Consider the following 16,928-nt stretch of genomic DNA (forward strand, 5'->3'; position numbering starts at 1 on the left):
CCCTGAAATGAGGCCTTTCTACAGATAGTGGTCTCAGGACTGCTATGTCGACTCTTTTTATACACCTGTGACTGTATATGTAATTCTCATGAATGATTTTTTTTTAAGTTTATTTATTTTGAAACAAAGAGCACGCGCAAGCAGGGGAGGGGCAGAGAGAGACAGACAGACAGAATCTCCAGCAGGCTCCACACTGCCTGAGCGCAGAGCCCAATGCAAGGCTTGAAGCCACGAACCCGTGAGATCATGACCTGAGCCAAAATAAAGAGTCGGATGCTTAACCAAATGAGCCACCCAGGCGCCGCCCCCCCCCCCCCACGAGTGATTTTTAATATGATTTAACACCCAAACTTTAATATCTCTAGGACACAGATAAGACCACGTTTAAACCTGTAAAGTGAAGGACTGTGGGGATGGTAAATGCCACTTGGCAGGAAGCTGTTACTGCTGCATGGAATGCTGTATACCCATCCATTTAAACTGGTTTCCTTTCTCACCCATTTAAGACATGTTCTTTCTTGCTGCTATGAACCAAATCTATCTTAGGAAGAGAACTGAGAAAACAAAAATTTGGGAATGATGTTTATATAAAATAGGAGGAAAAAAATATTTTCCCTCCTACCCATGTTTTAGGAACGCATAGTATGTAAATGTACTAAAATCTCCCCTGCCCAACAGGTGAAACTCTATTTCTGTTTTTGTGCTGGTGCCCATCACCAGACCCATATTAATGAAAAGCTACTGTATTTGGTTTTGGCAGAGTCAGTATGCAAATTTTCTTTCCCCTCTATTTACACATAAATAATTTGCTCTAAAACATAGGTAAATTCATCTTAAGGCTACAGAACAGACCGATCTATGAAGAGATGAGATTAAATGAAGTTAAAAATCCTACAGACCTAAGTTAATATAAGCAGGGTGCCTGTCCTCCTATAGTTCAAGATTCTTCCATAAATGACATCTGACCTACTTTTTATTCAAACATATAGTACTATATTAGTACATACAGTACTATATTAGTTTCAGGGGTACAATAGAATGATTCAACAATTCTACACATCTCTCAATGTTCAAGGTACTCTTAGTCCCCTTTACCTATTTCACCCATGCCCTTACCCCATCCATCCCTCTGGTAATCATCACTTTTTAAAAAAAAAAAATCTTTTTTTATGGTTTATTTTTGAGAGACAGAGCACAAGTGGGGGAAGAGCAGACAGAAAGGGGGACACAGAATCCGAACCGGGCTCCAGGCTCTGAGCTGTCAGCACAGAGCCCGATGTGGGGCTCGAACCCACAAACTGTGAGATCGTGACCTTAAGCCGGTCGGACACTGAGTCACCCAGGCACCCATTTGTTATCTGTATTTAAGAGTCTGTTTTTGTCTCTTTTGGTTGTTGTTTCTTAAATTCCACATACGAGTGAAATCATATGGTATTTGTTTTTCTCTTATTTCACTTAGCATTATACCCTCTAGGTCCATTCATATTGTTGCAAATAGCAAGATTTCATTCTTTTTTATGGCTGGGTAATATTGCATTGCATATATACCATACATCTTCTTTATCCATTCATCTATTGATGGATACTTCAGCTGCTTCCATGTTTTGGCTATTATAAATGATGCTGCAATAAATATAGGGGTGCATATATCTTTTTGAATTAGTGTTTCTGTTTTCGTTGGATAAATATTCAATAGTGGAATTACTGGATCATATGATCATTCTATTTTTAATTTTTTGAGGAAACTTCATACTGTTTTCCATAGTGGTTGCATCAATTTACCTTCTCACCAAGAGTGCACAAGGGTTCCTTTTTCTCCACATCCTCACCAACACTTGCTATTTCTTGTGTTTTTGACTTTAGCGATATAGTTACAAGCTTCTTCCATAAATGATAAATGACAGCTGACTTTTTTTTAAATACAAGGAAATGAACTTTTCCTTTCAGCTCAGCAACAGTCAATCTGTCTGTTTGCCAAGCAATTTCAAGCCTGGAAACACATATAAAAATAAGTCATATACTCTGTTGAAATAAAAAGAATGAGTTATGTGTATGCGTATAGGTCACGATATATTGTTCAGTAAAAAAAGTTTTACGATGTTATATCTATGATCCCATTTTAATAATAACATTATACCAAAAACACTCCCCTCCCCAACAGATGTTTTTTGCCTCTCAAGAACAAGGTCTGGAAACCTATGTTTGTCTCTGAGGTAGGAAGGCAGTGGTTGGGGAAAGTGGGTGCAACAGTGAAGAGCATTTGTGTTCTTTTCCCTACATTTCTGTGTTAAAATTTTTAAAAAGTCCTTTTTAAATCTGAAAAATAAAATTTTAAACTTCAAAAAAAAAATCCAGATGGCAAGAACTTAATTATAAAAACAACCAGAGAGCTATATCCATATGATACAAATTTATTCAGCCAATAAAAGGAATGAAGTACTGATATGTGCTACAACATGGAAGAATCTTGAAAATTTTATGCTAACTGAAAAAAGCCAGACACAAAAGACTACATATTGCATGATTTCATTTATATAAAATATCTAGAGTAGAGACATTTTATAGAGACAACCTATAGAGAAAGTAAATTAGTGGCTGCCAAGGGATGGGGGAAGGGTGAAATGGGGAGTAACTGCTAATGGGCACAGAGTTTCTTTCTTCGGGTGACGAAAATGTATGAAATACTGCTGTAGCCCAATGGGGTTAGAAAAAAATTATTTAGTGGATATGAATCCTACCCCAATAATTTCTCTTTAATACAGGCAATCCTCACTTTGTATTAGTTCTTATATGCATGATTTTCAGTCACCATGGTTTACTTAAATTAGGCCCCCAATAACAAGGTTCAAACTTAAGTTACCACAGTATATTTACTGTAATTAAAAATTCTGCTGCTAGGGCACCTGGGTGGCTTAGTCGGTTAAGCAGCCAACTCTTGATTTCAGGGTCGTGAGTTCAAGCCTCATGCTGGGCTCTGCACTGGGTGTGAAGCCTACTTAAAAAAAAAAATTTTTTTTTTTTTTTGCAGGGTGCCTGGGTGGCTCAGTCAGTTAAGCGTCCAAGTTGATTTTGGTCATGATGTCATGGTATGTGGGTTCAAGCTCTGTTTTGGGCTCTTTGCTGACAGTGAGGAGCCTGCTTGGGACTTTCTCTCTCTCTGACCCTCCCCTGCTCATGTGCTCTCTCCCTCTCTCTCAAAATAAATAAACTTTATTATTTTTTGCTGCTGGTACACAAGTTACTATATAAGCAAGAGGTGCAGCATCACGATCAATAACAATCACATCACTTCTTTCAAAACTTTTAGGGATGGGTCATAGCACATTTGTTATTAGGTTCACACCCAGAGAGCAAAATGTACAGCTATGTTGCCTCCTTATCTTCTAGCAATATAACTCATGTGACATTTTACAAAAATGGATACTCAAAAAGAGGGATTTGGTCAACAATGATGAAACCGCAGCAAAGAAATGAAAAGTGGTAAAACTCAAAATGAAATTCAAATAAAAAATATATCAAAGAAATGGCTGTCTATGAGATATGGATACTGCTGCTGCTGGAGAGGCTCTAAATACGCAGCTAGAAAATAAATAGTGACATAAATAAATAAGGAAACTTATTGACATATATGAAGAAAGTGGTTGTGATGAGGAGAATGAATATATCCCAGAGGAAGTGATGCTGGCAAAAATCTCGGTAAAGAAGCTCTCAGAGACATCTTGCAACATGGAAAACACAAAGGAAAAAATGTTGGTAGCTGATCCAAACTTAAGGTAGAGGCGCTTGGGTGGCTCAACTGGTTAAGCATCTGACTCTTGATTTGAGCTCATGTCATGATCTCAGTCTGTGAGTTTGAGCCCCACGTCAGGCTCTGTGCTGACAGTGTGGAGGCTGCTTTGGATTCTCTCTCCCCCTCTCTCTGCCCTTCCCCCACTCACTCGATCTCTCAAAAATATACATTTTAAAAAAATGCAGGGACACCTGGGTGGTTCAGTCAGTTAAACATCCCACTTTGGCTCAGGTCATGATCTCATGGTTTGTGGGTTTGAGCCCCACATGGGGCTGTCTGCTGTCTGGAGCCTGCTTTGGATCCTCTGAGCCTCACCCCCTTCTCCCAAAATAAATAAATTTAAAAAAATACGTATTTTTTTTAAATGCAGATTTTTGGACATGCCAAAACATAATCAGTTTCTGGGATGGAATTAAGGAATCCGAATTTTTTTCTTTTCCGAGTGTTTCTTATGTACAAAGTTTAAGGAAAAGCTGAACCATCTGACTACACAAAAATGCTAAAATGTCCAGTAAAAATTACAAGAATAGGGAAAGAATATTTTAAACATTAAATGGTCAACATTCTGCATTTTCAGAGTTTACAGAATCAAGAAAATGTTATGAAATTACAACAAAGAACATACCAACTCAATCTGTAAGAAAATACCTCATATCCTACACACTCTAAGATTCTGACAAATCTACCCATGTTTTCTTCATGTATTTTGACATTATTTTCCCCCTAATTATTTATTACAAGTTCTTGTCACCTAAAATTTGTTACGAAGTAAAAATCTGTATATGTTAAGAACCTTCCCCAAAGAGAGGTCTGGCATCTGCTCTTGCCTACTGGGAGGTGACGGTTAAGCCCCAGAATGTCCTGCTTCATGAGAGTGTCTTTGCCTGGGGGCTGTGACCACTGGACGGTCTAACAAGGTGATTCACGATGAGGGCTTTGGGTGACCCGGTGCCAGTTCTGCCTCTGGAGACAAGACATCAGGCCCTCCTGAACTCTGCCCTGTGTGTCTCTTCCCTTGGCTGATTTTAATCTGTATTCTTTCCCTGCAATCACGAGTACATTCTGCGAGGCCTTCCTGTGAATTACTGAACCTGAGAGAGCGGCTGTGGAACCCACAGGACGTGTAACTGGTGTCAAAAACGAGGGTAGTCTTGGGAATGTGCCCTCTAACTCCTGCAACACACTTTCAGATCACAAAAGTAAATCATCTAATGAATAATTTGCTAGGCTTTCTCTGACTAGTCTGTTCAAAGAGCCACCTAAGCTCAAGTCCATCACTCTCTTCTATCCTCTGCTTTTCTTCCTACCAAGAATCACCATCTGGCATTCTATTAAATCTGTTTATCATCAGTCTCCTCTTCTGTTCACAGCTGAATCTCCAGCACTTTGAACAGCGTCTGGCACACAGGAGTGCAACTAAAATCTGCTGAATCTATGGTATAAAAAATACAATGCCAGCATTTATTCGACCATTCTTTTCTTTTCTTTCTCATTCCTCGAAGAAGTGTCTCTATTGCTACTAAAGCAAAGGCAGGACTGCAGAGCCAACTCTGCTCCTTATCTAGGTCGTGTGGGAAATCTTTCAAAAGTAGAAGACACTTTGTAAGTATTTTCCTCTCTAGAAATGAAAAGAGAAAAATTAAAGAATAGGCTACATATTACTTTGGCACATTAAAAAAATTACATGCTAAAAAGTCACTTCAAAAAATATTTCATATAAGATGGAAGAGGTGAGGGTACGATCTCACCTTCCCATCCTATTCCCAAAATAAAATGACCACCTTTGTATAAAATATTATTTAACAGATCTTCAATGGAACTTTGCATGCTTTCATTGTGCTATATCACAATGCCATTGTAGTGCAAGTCACTTATCTTAGACTGTACCTCAAGATTATCATTTAACTCTTGCTCAAAAAAGGGCAGTTTGCAAGGCATAATCAACTGTCCCAGACTATAAGAGACAGCAAACCAAGTCTAGGCTTGAGCTCCCCACCATTCCCTAGAAAAGAAACCAAATCTGTAATAAACTGACCTCATTCCCTAGATTAATATGATTATTAAAGAAATTTAGACTTGAAAAGATACAAGAAGCATAGACAAGGTTTAATCATTAGTAAAGGAAGAGTCTGGAAGAAAATATTTCTTTATATAAGTTATTTTAAAGAACCAAGATTAGGATCACATTTAACTATGTTTACATCAAGAAGAATCAGTATAAGGGAATCACTTCAAAACAAAATTCCTATTTAAAGTAGACTCAAATTCTTACACGCAATAGATTACATCTATGATTTTAATGCCATTCTTAGAACAACTAAGTTCAGAAAACAGATACACTTTAAAACACAGCAATTGTTTTGGCATTAATTTTATCTTCAACTTCTGGTATTTGGTTTCCTTTTACCAAAGAAGGACTTCATTCAGCAAGCCCCTCATAGTATTTATCCTGAAGAAAAGACTGTGAAGAAAAAATTCATACAGGCTCTTCACATTAGAATAAAAGGCACCTACTACAAAGAAAACTATTCCATGCGAAAAAAAAATGTAATGTAGACATCTTCATTTTATCTACCTACAGAGATGATTTTACACATCATATAGAGTTGAGAAATGAACTGATTTTAAAAAGTCTGCTTTCTAATCATTAGCATTTCGTGCTAGTCTAGTTTGGTTTAGTTTCTTTACCTGCCTGCTATGAGAGGCTGGCTTAGATAAGCATGGAAAATGACTGGTTCGGTCAGCAAAACTGGGTTTTAACCTCACAGTCCACTGTAATGAGGTCATTCTGTGTTACAGTTAGAAGGGAAGGAGCTACTTTCTACATCACTGCATTTTAGACTCTATCAAATGGACCACCAGAGCTTAAGAGAAGTTAAAACGAAGCACCAGTTAGGCTTTCTGATTACTAAGACCACTATTTTTTAGCTACAACCTATCAAAGAAAAAAGTAATCCAAGAGATTTTTCTTGCTCACAAAAATCATTCATTTTTATGAGACTCTAATCTTCATTAAGATGGTTTTAAGCATTCAGGAATTTAAGCACACTATTTCACATTAATGAGGTAAGTAATATCCTAATGATATTTGTTTATTTCAAGGCTGAGGCCACAACCCAGAAACATATCCATTAGTTTAACATAAGATTTACATATTTACACTCCTACACAAACCTCAAAAAAAAAAGCTTATTTATTTTGAGAGAGGGAGGGGCAGAGAGGGAGAGAGAGAATTTCAAGGAGGCTCCCTGCTGTCAGTACAGAGCCTGTTCTCTGTGGGGCTCGATTTCACAAATGGTGAGATCATGACCTGAGCCAAAACCAAGAGTCCGAAATTTAACCTACTGAGCCACCCAGGTGCCCCAAGCCTCAAAATTTTTCTAAGTAGGCACTCTGTAATCATCAGAATAAAGATCTGCTAGCACACAGCTAAATCTCCTTACCTACTTACAGTATCATTGCCCGGGTTCTTCAGTATAAAATAAAGCTTACTGGGTAAAAGAGCCTAAAAAGTTTCTCTTCCTGAGATGCTACCAAGAATTAAATATAGTTCTAGTCACACAATGTCCTGAACAGCGCCAGACTGGCTCTCCAGGCATACTATCTTTTAAAATTACTGTACACACTGCTGTTGCAGAAATGAATCACAGAAACTGATTCTCTATGCACATTAGTCAAATTTGCAATTAGCTTCAAAAGCTGGACTGTTAATTTAAGAGCTAGTCCTCTCAGAAGATGTACCTTACTATTTTATGCAAACAATTTTCTTTCTATACGAAAATGAACCTGGAAGGCCAGACCACATTTTTTGTAGTTCTTCCCCATTTGGCACTGGATGGCCTTACTTTTGGATGGATGGATCTTACTTTTGCCATTCTCTCAAAATAGGGCTTTTACCAGTCCCACTTTGGTTTCAATTTCAGCTGACTCCTTCAGTGTTTAGGCAACCTGAATTAGAACAGGAATTTAATTTTGAGGGGAAAAAATCACCACTATATAAAACCATGTCCTATAGAGTATTTTCATTAGACTCCAAAAGATTCCTATTAAAAAACAAAAAACCATGTAGTCACAAAGAATTGAACCAAAAGATGGTCTGTATAACTAGGTTTAACATTTTATGTTTCTTTTATATTCCTTCTTTATGCCTGCCATTCTTGACCGGGACAGGTAGAGGAAGTACTAAGTAGACCAGGCAAGGAGTTTAAAGTCACTTCACAAAATTGTTACTAATTCTAGTACTTTGTGCTTCAGATAACAGAGACTACATGAAATACAGAAACTATATTTTTCAGGGTTATACAACCACTACACATAAAACCTCACATCAACACAGTCACATCAACACAGCTATTTAATTTGCATCTTTTCCCAAAAGAAAATGAGATGACAGATTTAAAATGCGGTAAAATGGGGGCACCTGGGTGGCTCAGTCAGTTAAGCTTCTGACTTCGACTTAGGTCACCATCTATCTCACAGTTAGTGAGTTCAAGCCCTGGTTGGGAGCCTGCTTCGGATTCTCTGTCTCCCTCTCTGCGTGCTCTCTCAAAAATAAACATTAAAAAAATAAATAAAAAATAAAACAAGATAAAATGGCTATTTTTACTTGGCTTTTTCTAAGATTCACTCACTGAGGGCTTCTTGCTTGTCAGTACTTTATCTGTGGTATCTTTAAAAAAATTTTTTAGGGGCGCCTGGGTGGCGCAGTCGGTTAAGCGTCCGACTTCAGCCAGGTCACGATCTCACGGTCCGTGAGTTCGAGCCCCGCGTCAGGCTCTGGGCTGATGGCTCAGAGCCTGGAGCCTGTTTCCGATTCTGTCTCCCTCTCTCTCTGCCCCTCCCCCGTTCATGCTGTCTCTCTCTGTCCCAAAAATAAATAAACGTTGGAAAAAAAAATAAAAAAAATTTTTTTAATGTTTATTATTTATTTTTGAGAGAGAGAGAGAGAGAGAGAGAGAGAGAGAGAACACACGCAAGCAGGGGAAGGTCAAAGAGAGAAAGAGAGAGAGAGAGAGAGAGAGAGAGAGAGAGAGAGAGAGAGAGAGAATGAATCTGAAGCAGGCTCCAGGCTCTGAGCTGTCAGCACAGAGCCCAACGTGGGGCTAAAACCCACAAACCGTGAGATCATGACCTGAGCTGAAGTCGGACGCTCAACCAACTGAGCCACCCAAGGCGCCCCTATCTGGGTAGTATTTTAATGTTACTCGTCTTACAAAAAAGGAATTAGAGGTGCAATGAGACTGGGTTTAAACTCAGATATGCTGACTACCAGAGTTCATTGTAAGTAAATAGCACACCTGTCAGGAAAAAGAATGTTAGGGGTAGAGATATAAAGTGGAAACCAAAGACTAAGGTTAGAAGACAGAATACATATGCCACCAAGAAATACCACAGTGGCCATGAGAGGGTTGTAAAACTAAGCATTGCTCAAAAGGGTGGTGAGAAAGAAATACTATATTACACTTCTCCAGTCCATTGGCAATTCCACCTAAGGGGTAGAGGCCACAGATAAAAGGCTGGGTTATTTTCACTTAAAAATTCATGTTTAGTGGATATGAGCTTTTTTTTTTTTTTTTTTAAAGTAGTGGGGTAGCTAGGTGGCTCAGTCAGTTAAGCATCTGACTTTTAATTTCGGGTCAGATCACGATCTCATGGTTCATGGGATTGAGCCCCACACTGGACTCGTGACGACAGCATGGAGCCTGCTTGGGTTTCTCTGTCTCCCTCTCTCCCTGCCCTCCCCCTCTTGCCCATGTGCTCGCTATCTCTCAAAATAAAAAAAAATTAAAAAGAGTGAGGAATTTATAAGCTTAAATATACCTATAAGGTCCTAGAGATCTGTAGTCCAATTTATTTAAGTGCTGAAGTACAAATAATCTCTCTTAACAAATACAGAAAACTTCCTCAGATGATTAAGACTGAAGCGTGATTGAGGGGGTGATTGGGGGTGCCTGGCTGGCTCAGGGGGAGCCTGTGGCTCTTGATCTCGGGGTGGTGAGCTGGAGCCCCATGTTGCATGTAGAAATTACTTAAATGAATAAAATAAAGTGACTTAAGTGTGCTTGGGAAGTGGTACAATACTCTTCTCTATAAACGTTATCTTAAAATTATTTTAGTCAAAGGGAAAAACTGATTCAACACCAACTCTGTTCACAACTTCAAGTCTGTATTTAATACTCACAGCAGGGTTAACCGACTCAACTAATTTCAAAACTAGGTATTTCAAAATTGAATGTTGACACTAGGCCTTGAGAGAGCAATTTAAAATGGAAATTTTAAGACTCGTGAAATTATAGATTATCAAATAAGAAAACAATGTCGACTTGAAGCTATAAGTAATGTTTGTTTCAGAAAGAAAAAAAAAACACCACTGGGTTGGCAGTTCTATTTACAGAAATTCTCCCGTGTTAAGAGTTATAATTATTTAATACATAACAGTCCTTGGCAACCTTACTTGTTAAAAACACTGTTCTAGATTATTAGCTATTACTCCTCCATCCGTAAGTTGCATAATTTTAAGAGTGCCCTATTATTTTCTTCTTCAATGCATTTCTGAGGCGTCCTGATTTCCAAACAAAATGATCAAACAACTCTTACAGATTATGCCTTAAAAATACAAACCCCACAGCAGTTAAGAATAAATAACTTTGTTACTCTTTCCTATAGGACTTTTTCTACATAAAAACGTGTGAAAATTTAGTCTCGACTATAAAAACTGAATAAGAAAAATCCCAGACTTTAAAATGGAGAGTGCGAAATGATCCCAGTGGTTAAGAAAACAATGGATACAGAATTCTGAAAGTTGCCCAAGATCACTCAATCAAGAACAACTGTCAGCAGTTAACCACCTGCATATTTTATTATTCTTTGGGATAGGGGGAAAACAAAACAAAAAACAAACCCAAACACTTTAGATAGAATAGAAACGGAAATAACTTTTTGAAAAGGGTTATTGTGCACCAAAACACGTTCCCATTTATCATTTCAAGTAATCACCGTTGCCAAACTTAAGACATGCTGTCTTGTTTTTGACAATAAACATTTTGCTTCCAAGGCCACTCAGTGCGAAGACCAGTCACCATCTGTTTCAACCACAGTCAACCTCTATTTAAAACATCAGCCCGCCATTACAGCCATCCCTCCACAAACAAACGCGTGACACATCCCAGGTTAGTGATTTTTTTGAAGGCCCGGATTCACCTGAGAAAATTCCTACGTCTACTAAAAAGTTCATTAATAGTAATAACATCCCGGTTAACTTTCGGTGCATTTTCAAATGAGACTGCATTAATTTGCCTGCATTCTAAAGCGCCGAGATCGCCAGTCCCCACGTGAAACGTTAGGGTCAGTAATCCCCAGAAGAGCGGCGGTGACCCCAATAAAATCTAGGGCGTGGATTCCTGATGCCACGTTTCCCCGCCCATCTCCACCGGACTCCTTAGGCCAGCGAAGTGAGCTTCCGGATGGGGCCCTAGGGTGGGCCCAGAGGCGAGGTGGAGCCCGGGGAGGCCCCCTGAAGCCAGGTCATGGAATGGCCCGTCCCGCCGCCCGGGTGGACGTCCCAGCAGGGAGACGCAGCCCGACGGGGACCCGGACCGGCTACGCGGGGCACAGGGCGGACAGGCCCGGGAGGGGAGGGGCCGCCCCCACCCAGCCAAACGCTCCCACATTTCTTCTTTTTTCTCTTACCTTTTCGCACAGCGTCCGCACTTGGTTCTCGTTAAGCTGTTTACACTCGTTCAGCTGCTCGACCCACTGGTCGAGCTCCTTGGTGAACGCCTTGTCGTCCATGGCGGCCCGATCCCCCTTCCCTGCCGCCTCCCTCCCCCCTCCCCGCCCCTACCCACCCCTACCCCGGGCGCCGCTCCCCTCTCTCGCTGCCGACGCCGCCGCCAGCTCCCAGCGGGAGAGGAGGGAGCCGGGGAGGGTGGCTGCGGGCCCCTCGCCCCGCCCAAGGCCAGCGGGCGGCTCCGGGCGCAGGGCCTCGAGACCCTCGCCCGCCCGGCTGCGCGCCCCGGGAGTCGGTGAAGGGCGAGGGAAGTTTAGGGGGGAGTGAGGCGCGGGTCTTCGGCGCAACACCCTACAGAGGCTAACCACCCGCCGCCTCACGCCCGCCCGCCCGCTTCTCCCGGCTCTTTCGCCCCCTCTCTCGCTCTTTCTCTCCCCTCCCTCTGGGTTTCCGTCATCGCCTGGGCATTTCCGCCGGGAACAGGCGAGCTGGCGGCGCCGGCGGGGCTAGGGACGCGGAGGGTTGCAGCGCCCCCTTGTGGCTTGGAGGACAAACGGCCCGTGGGGGTCAAGGGTGGCTCCTCTTTTACCCTTCTTACTCACTTGGGGTCCGGACCAATCTCTTCCGGTTCTCCCTTCACATCCTTTTCTCTGGGAATTTAGACCCACCTTAGTCTCCGGCAGGGCTGTTTCAGCGCTCTGGAGAGGAATTGGGAAACCTGTGCCTTTCCTCAGCTGCATTGTCTCCCCAGAGTCTAGCACTCTCCCATAGCAAGCATTCAATATTTATTGGGTGTATAAATGAATTCTTTCTAGTCTTATCTCTGCAACTAAGTAGCTGTGGACCCTAATATCTTGAAGCCTCCCTTTCATGAATTTTCTGTATGACAACAATCTGTGTCCCTTCCAGCTCCAGCATTCTTTATTTCATTTACTGCAGTGTTTCCTGAGTTCTAGTGATTTGTACATACAACATATATTTATTGAACAACTGTTAACTGCTAGATCCCTCGTACAGCAGGTGCTAAACAGCCATACTGACTATATAGAAGGCACATACTACTGCCAACTCATCCCAAGTGAAAGAAGAAGGCAAGTTTCCTATCTTGGCTTTGCCAACTTCATAGGTGTGTTCTTGCATCCAGTTTCCCCCAGCCTCAGATTCCTCATCTGTTAAAAGGGCTCAGTAAGGTCTACCTTTTCAGGTTGTGAAGAAACATTTACAAGTGCCTATCCAATAGTACAGTAAGGGGTTAACATGTTAGTTGTCTTTTCCCTCCTGGGCAACAGTTACAGAAAGCTTTTGGAAGGTGGCATTTGGGGGCACCTGGGTGGTTCAGTCGGTTAAACGTCTGAACGTCGTGATCTCGGCTCAGGTCATGATCTCACAGATTGGTGAATTCGAGCCCTATGTTGGGCTCTGCGCTGACAGCATGGGGCCTGCTCAGGATTCTCTCTCTCCCTACCTGTCCCTCCCCTACTCATGCTCTCTCTCTCCTTCAGAATAAATAAATAAACTTAAAAAAAATTTTTTAATAAGGGAAGGTGGTATATGAACTGAAGTTTGAACCTTCTCCCCAAGCAAAACCTTGAAGTTGCCTGGAGAAGAGGAAAAAAATTACAGATATATATATATATATATATATATATATATATATACATATATATATATATACACATACACACATACATAATTACGCACACATATGTATACATATATATGTACATACATATATATATACATATATAATTGTTATTATTTTTGGTAGAGAACACATGTGTGAAATGTGGTCTGGAAAGCTACTTCTTTCAACAGAAATAGGTCATATGATGGGAAATCAGGCTGGAGGAAATCTTGATCTCAAGTGACTTGTAAATAGTACTAGACCCATTAAAGAACAAAACATGAAAAGGTGATGAAACAATACTGAAGAGAAGGGACACGTGTATGATTGCAGTAGATGTTGCAGTATCTGAGGACGTTAGTCTATTATCTATAAAGGCTTAAAGGAGGCTGAGTTTCAGCCAAACCTGGAAAGCTCAGATTGCAAATGTGAGTGGTTATTTTCAAAGTTCCTAGAGAAAATGGATTGAGCATAGAAAAACATACCCAGAGGAGAAATGGGAACCATGGATAGTGTTTGGGGAGGCAAGTACTTGAAGTGCAAGCAAATGTGTTTGGAGTTAATGTGAGAGAATGTTCTTAGAGTTGGGGGTAGGGAAGAGAGTTTGTGAAAAGAGTGCTTCCGAAAAGTTCAGTCAAGTTATGCTGTCAAGGAAAAACAAATGCTTTTTTGAGTCCTTCCTAGAGACCATGCATTTCACTTGTATCTTCTCATTTAATCCTCCAATAATTCTATTATCCTCCATTTTACACATAAAGAAACAGACACGTAGGGGTTTAAAAACATGTCCAAGTCACACAGGTAATAACTGGTGGAGTAAGAATGAATACCCAAGTCTGTCTTGCTGCCATTCCTGTACTTTCTGTTCTATGACCTCAGCAGTCTGACAGGAGTAGGGAAGGCTGGACATTGGCAGACCAGTCAGGAGACTTGGTGAGCGCAATATCAGTTTTTGGTATTTTGGTTGTAAAGGCATCTTAATTAAAAATAAAAGCCATAATCCTTAAACATCTTTCTTTCTTTGTACTTTTCTTCTGTTACATATGTATGTATGTATGTATGTATGTATGTATATGTTGTGTGTTTCATCCTGCAGAAAATAACCATCAACCTCTAATCCTTGCTAATTACTCGCCATGTAAAACTGCATTTAATCTTAAGTTTGCAAGCCAGTTCTAAATTTCTTTGTTTACCAGAAATGTTCTTGTTTTTATTTGCCAACCTCTTTCCTTTAGAAAAATTAAAAAAAAATTTTTTTTTAAGTTTATTTATTTTGAAAGAGAGAGCAGGGGAGGGGCAGAGAGAGGAGGAGAGAGAAAGAATCTGCACTCACAGTGCAGAGCCCAATGCGGGGTTCAAACTCAGCAACTGTGAGATCATGACCCGAGCTGAAATCAGGAGTCCGAGGCTTAACTGACTGAGCCACGCAGGTGCCCCTAAATTAATTAATTAATATTTTCATTTTTATTAAAATTTTTAATGTTTATTTTTGAGACAGAGAGAAACAAAGTGTGAGTGGGCAAGGGACAGAGAGAGAGGGAGACACAGAGTCCAAAGCGGGCTCCAGGCTCTGAGCCTTTAGCCCAGAGCCTGATGCAGGGCTGAAATCCACAAACTGTAAGATCGTGACCTGAGCTGAAGTCAGACGCTCAACTGACTGAGCCACCCAGGTGCCCCTAAGTTTTTTTTAATGTTTATTCATTTTTGAGAGAGAGGGCTGGGGGGGGGGGTGTGAGGGAAACAGAGAGAGAGGAAGACACAGAATCCGAAGCAGGCTCCAGGTTCTCAGCTGTCAGCCCAGAGCCCGATGTGGGGCTCCAGCTCATGAACCCCAAGAAGATGACCTGAGCTGGAGTTGTTCAGTTAACCAACTAAGCCACCCAGGCGTTCCTACCTTTTTCCTTTTGATCAAAGAATTTTAAAATCATTGACTTCAGCAGATCCTTTGTCTTAAAATTACATGTTTGGGGTGCCTGGGTGGCTCAGTCAGTTAAACATCTGACTTTGGCCTAGGTCATGATCTCATAGGTCTGGAGGTAAGGCCTGCGTTGGGCTTCAGCACAGAGCCTGGAGACTGTTTCAGATTCTGTGTCTCCCTCTCTCTTTGCCCCTCCTCCTCTCACACTCTGTCTCTCTGTCTCAAAAATAAATAAACGTTAAAAAAAAAAATTACATGTTAGATATAGGGCACCTGGGTGGCTCAGTCAGTTGGGCGTCTGACTCTTGCATTTGACTCAGGTCATGATCTCATGGTTCATGGGTTCGGAGCCTTGTGTCTGACTTTGTGCCAAGCATGGAGGCTGCCTGGGATTCTCAATCTCTTCCTCTCCCTCTCTCTGCCCTTTCCCTGCCTGCTCTCTCTCTCAAAATAAACAAACTTAAAAAAATAATATTACATGCTATATTTGTTCTTACACAACTGACGAGGTTCTTTTATTTTTTTTATTTTAAAAAAATTTTTTAATGTTTAATTATTTCTGAGACAGAGAGAGACAGAGCATGAGTGGGGGAGGGGCAGAGAGAGAGGAGACACAGAATCTGAAACAGGCTCCAGGCTCTGAGATGTCAGCACAGAGCCCGCCGCGGAGCTCGAACTCACGGACCACGAGATCACGACCTGAGCTGAAGTCGGACGCTTAAGCACCCAGGCACCTCTAGGTTATTTTAAAATATATAAATATTGATAATTTTCTTGATTTAAATGGTTTTAATATGAATCATTTATATTTATATTTTGTAATATTGTAGGAAGTTTTATGCTACATTTAAAATTGTACACTGTATTGTTCTAAAAAATATTCTTCTAAACCACCATAATTCTCAAAAGATTAAATAAGTATCTTTACTTCTAGTTAAAAAAAACCTGATGATCAGAATGTGAAGATGATATTGTTGAAATTGACACAGGGAATTCTGTGTCAGAATCTCCATCAATTATGATGAAATTACAAACATAAAGTCAAATTGGAAATGCCTTATTTAAATTTGAAAACTACACATTGCTATTAATAAACTATTAATAAAAATATCACAGTTCTTGTCATTATGATTTGGATACCATAGTTTTCATACTAGCTAACACTGGTATAGCAGAGATTCCTGGAGTCTAGCTAATATCCACTGTACAATTCTGTTTGGAGTAAAAAAAAATGCCCTGCTTAAAAAAATACCTAGGAGTGGATATGTGGTGTAATTTTGGCAAGAGATATAAGTAGAAGTAGCTGAGAGGGGCTGCACAGGAAAGCTTGTAAGGGAGTAAACTCAAAGTGCTCTTGCCTGGAACTCATTGTAGGAGATGGAACAGCCATTTTGAAGCCAGTAGAAAAAAAGCAAGAGATGAAAGACCACATGTTAGGGGTAGCTAAGAAGAAAGATAAAAATAACTTGGGTTCCTAATGACAATGAGAAACCAGAATAGCAGCTCTGGACTGTCTATTTCCAAACGTATTATGAGTGAGAAAACAAAAAACAAAAAACAAGCTCCATATTTGTTTAAGCTTCACTTGGAGGTTTTGTTACCTCTAAACACAAACCTGGCAGATACATCCAGATACTACTCATTTTATGCTTTGACTAAATGATAGGTGGAAAATAATCTGATTTTTTCTGACAATTAGTGAAGTTGAGCAATTTTTCATATTTTTTGACATTTAGATTGTGTATGTGAATTGGGTGTTCATTATTATTATTTTTTTAATGTTTATTTTGGAGAGAGAAGGACAGAGCACGAGCAGGGGAGGGTCAGAGAGAGGGAGACGCAGAATCAGAATCAGGCTCCAGGCTGT

At 40.5% G+C, this 16,928-nt stretch overlaps 1 protein-coding gene across 1 annotated transcript in view; it reads right to left on the minus strand.

The window, feature by feature from the left end:
* Nucleotides 1–11,619, minus strand: part of PPP2CB (protein phosphatase 2 catalytic subunit beta) — a 35,011-nt gene extending 23,392 nt beyond the window's left edge. The window contains exon 1 of the mRNA XM_006930608.4: nt 11,480–11,619. Within this exon, the coding sequence (XP_006930670.2) occupies nt 11,480–11,581 (102 nt within the window). The 5' untranslated portion in view covers nt 11,582–11,619. The remainder of the gene's footprint in view (nt 1–11,479) is intronic.
* Nucleotides 11,620–16,928: the final 5,309 nt, after the last annotated feature.

This window comes from Felis catus, chromosome B1 (genome assembly GCF_018350175.1).
Source record: "Felis catus isolate Fca126 chromosome B1, F.catus_Fca126_mat1.0, whole genome shotgun sequence".
Taxonomy (NCBI): domain Eukaryota; kingdom Metazoa; phylum Chordata; class Mammalia; order Carnivora; family Felidae; genus Felis; species Felis catus.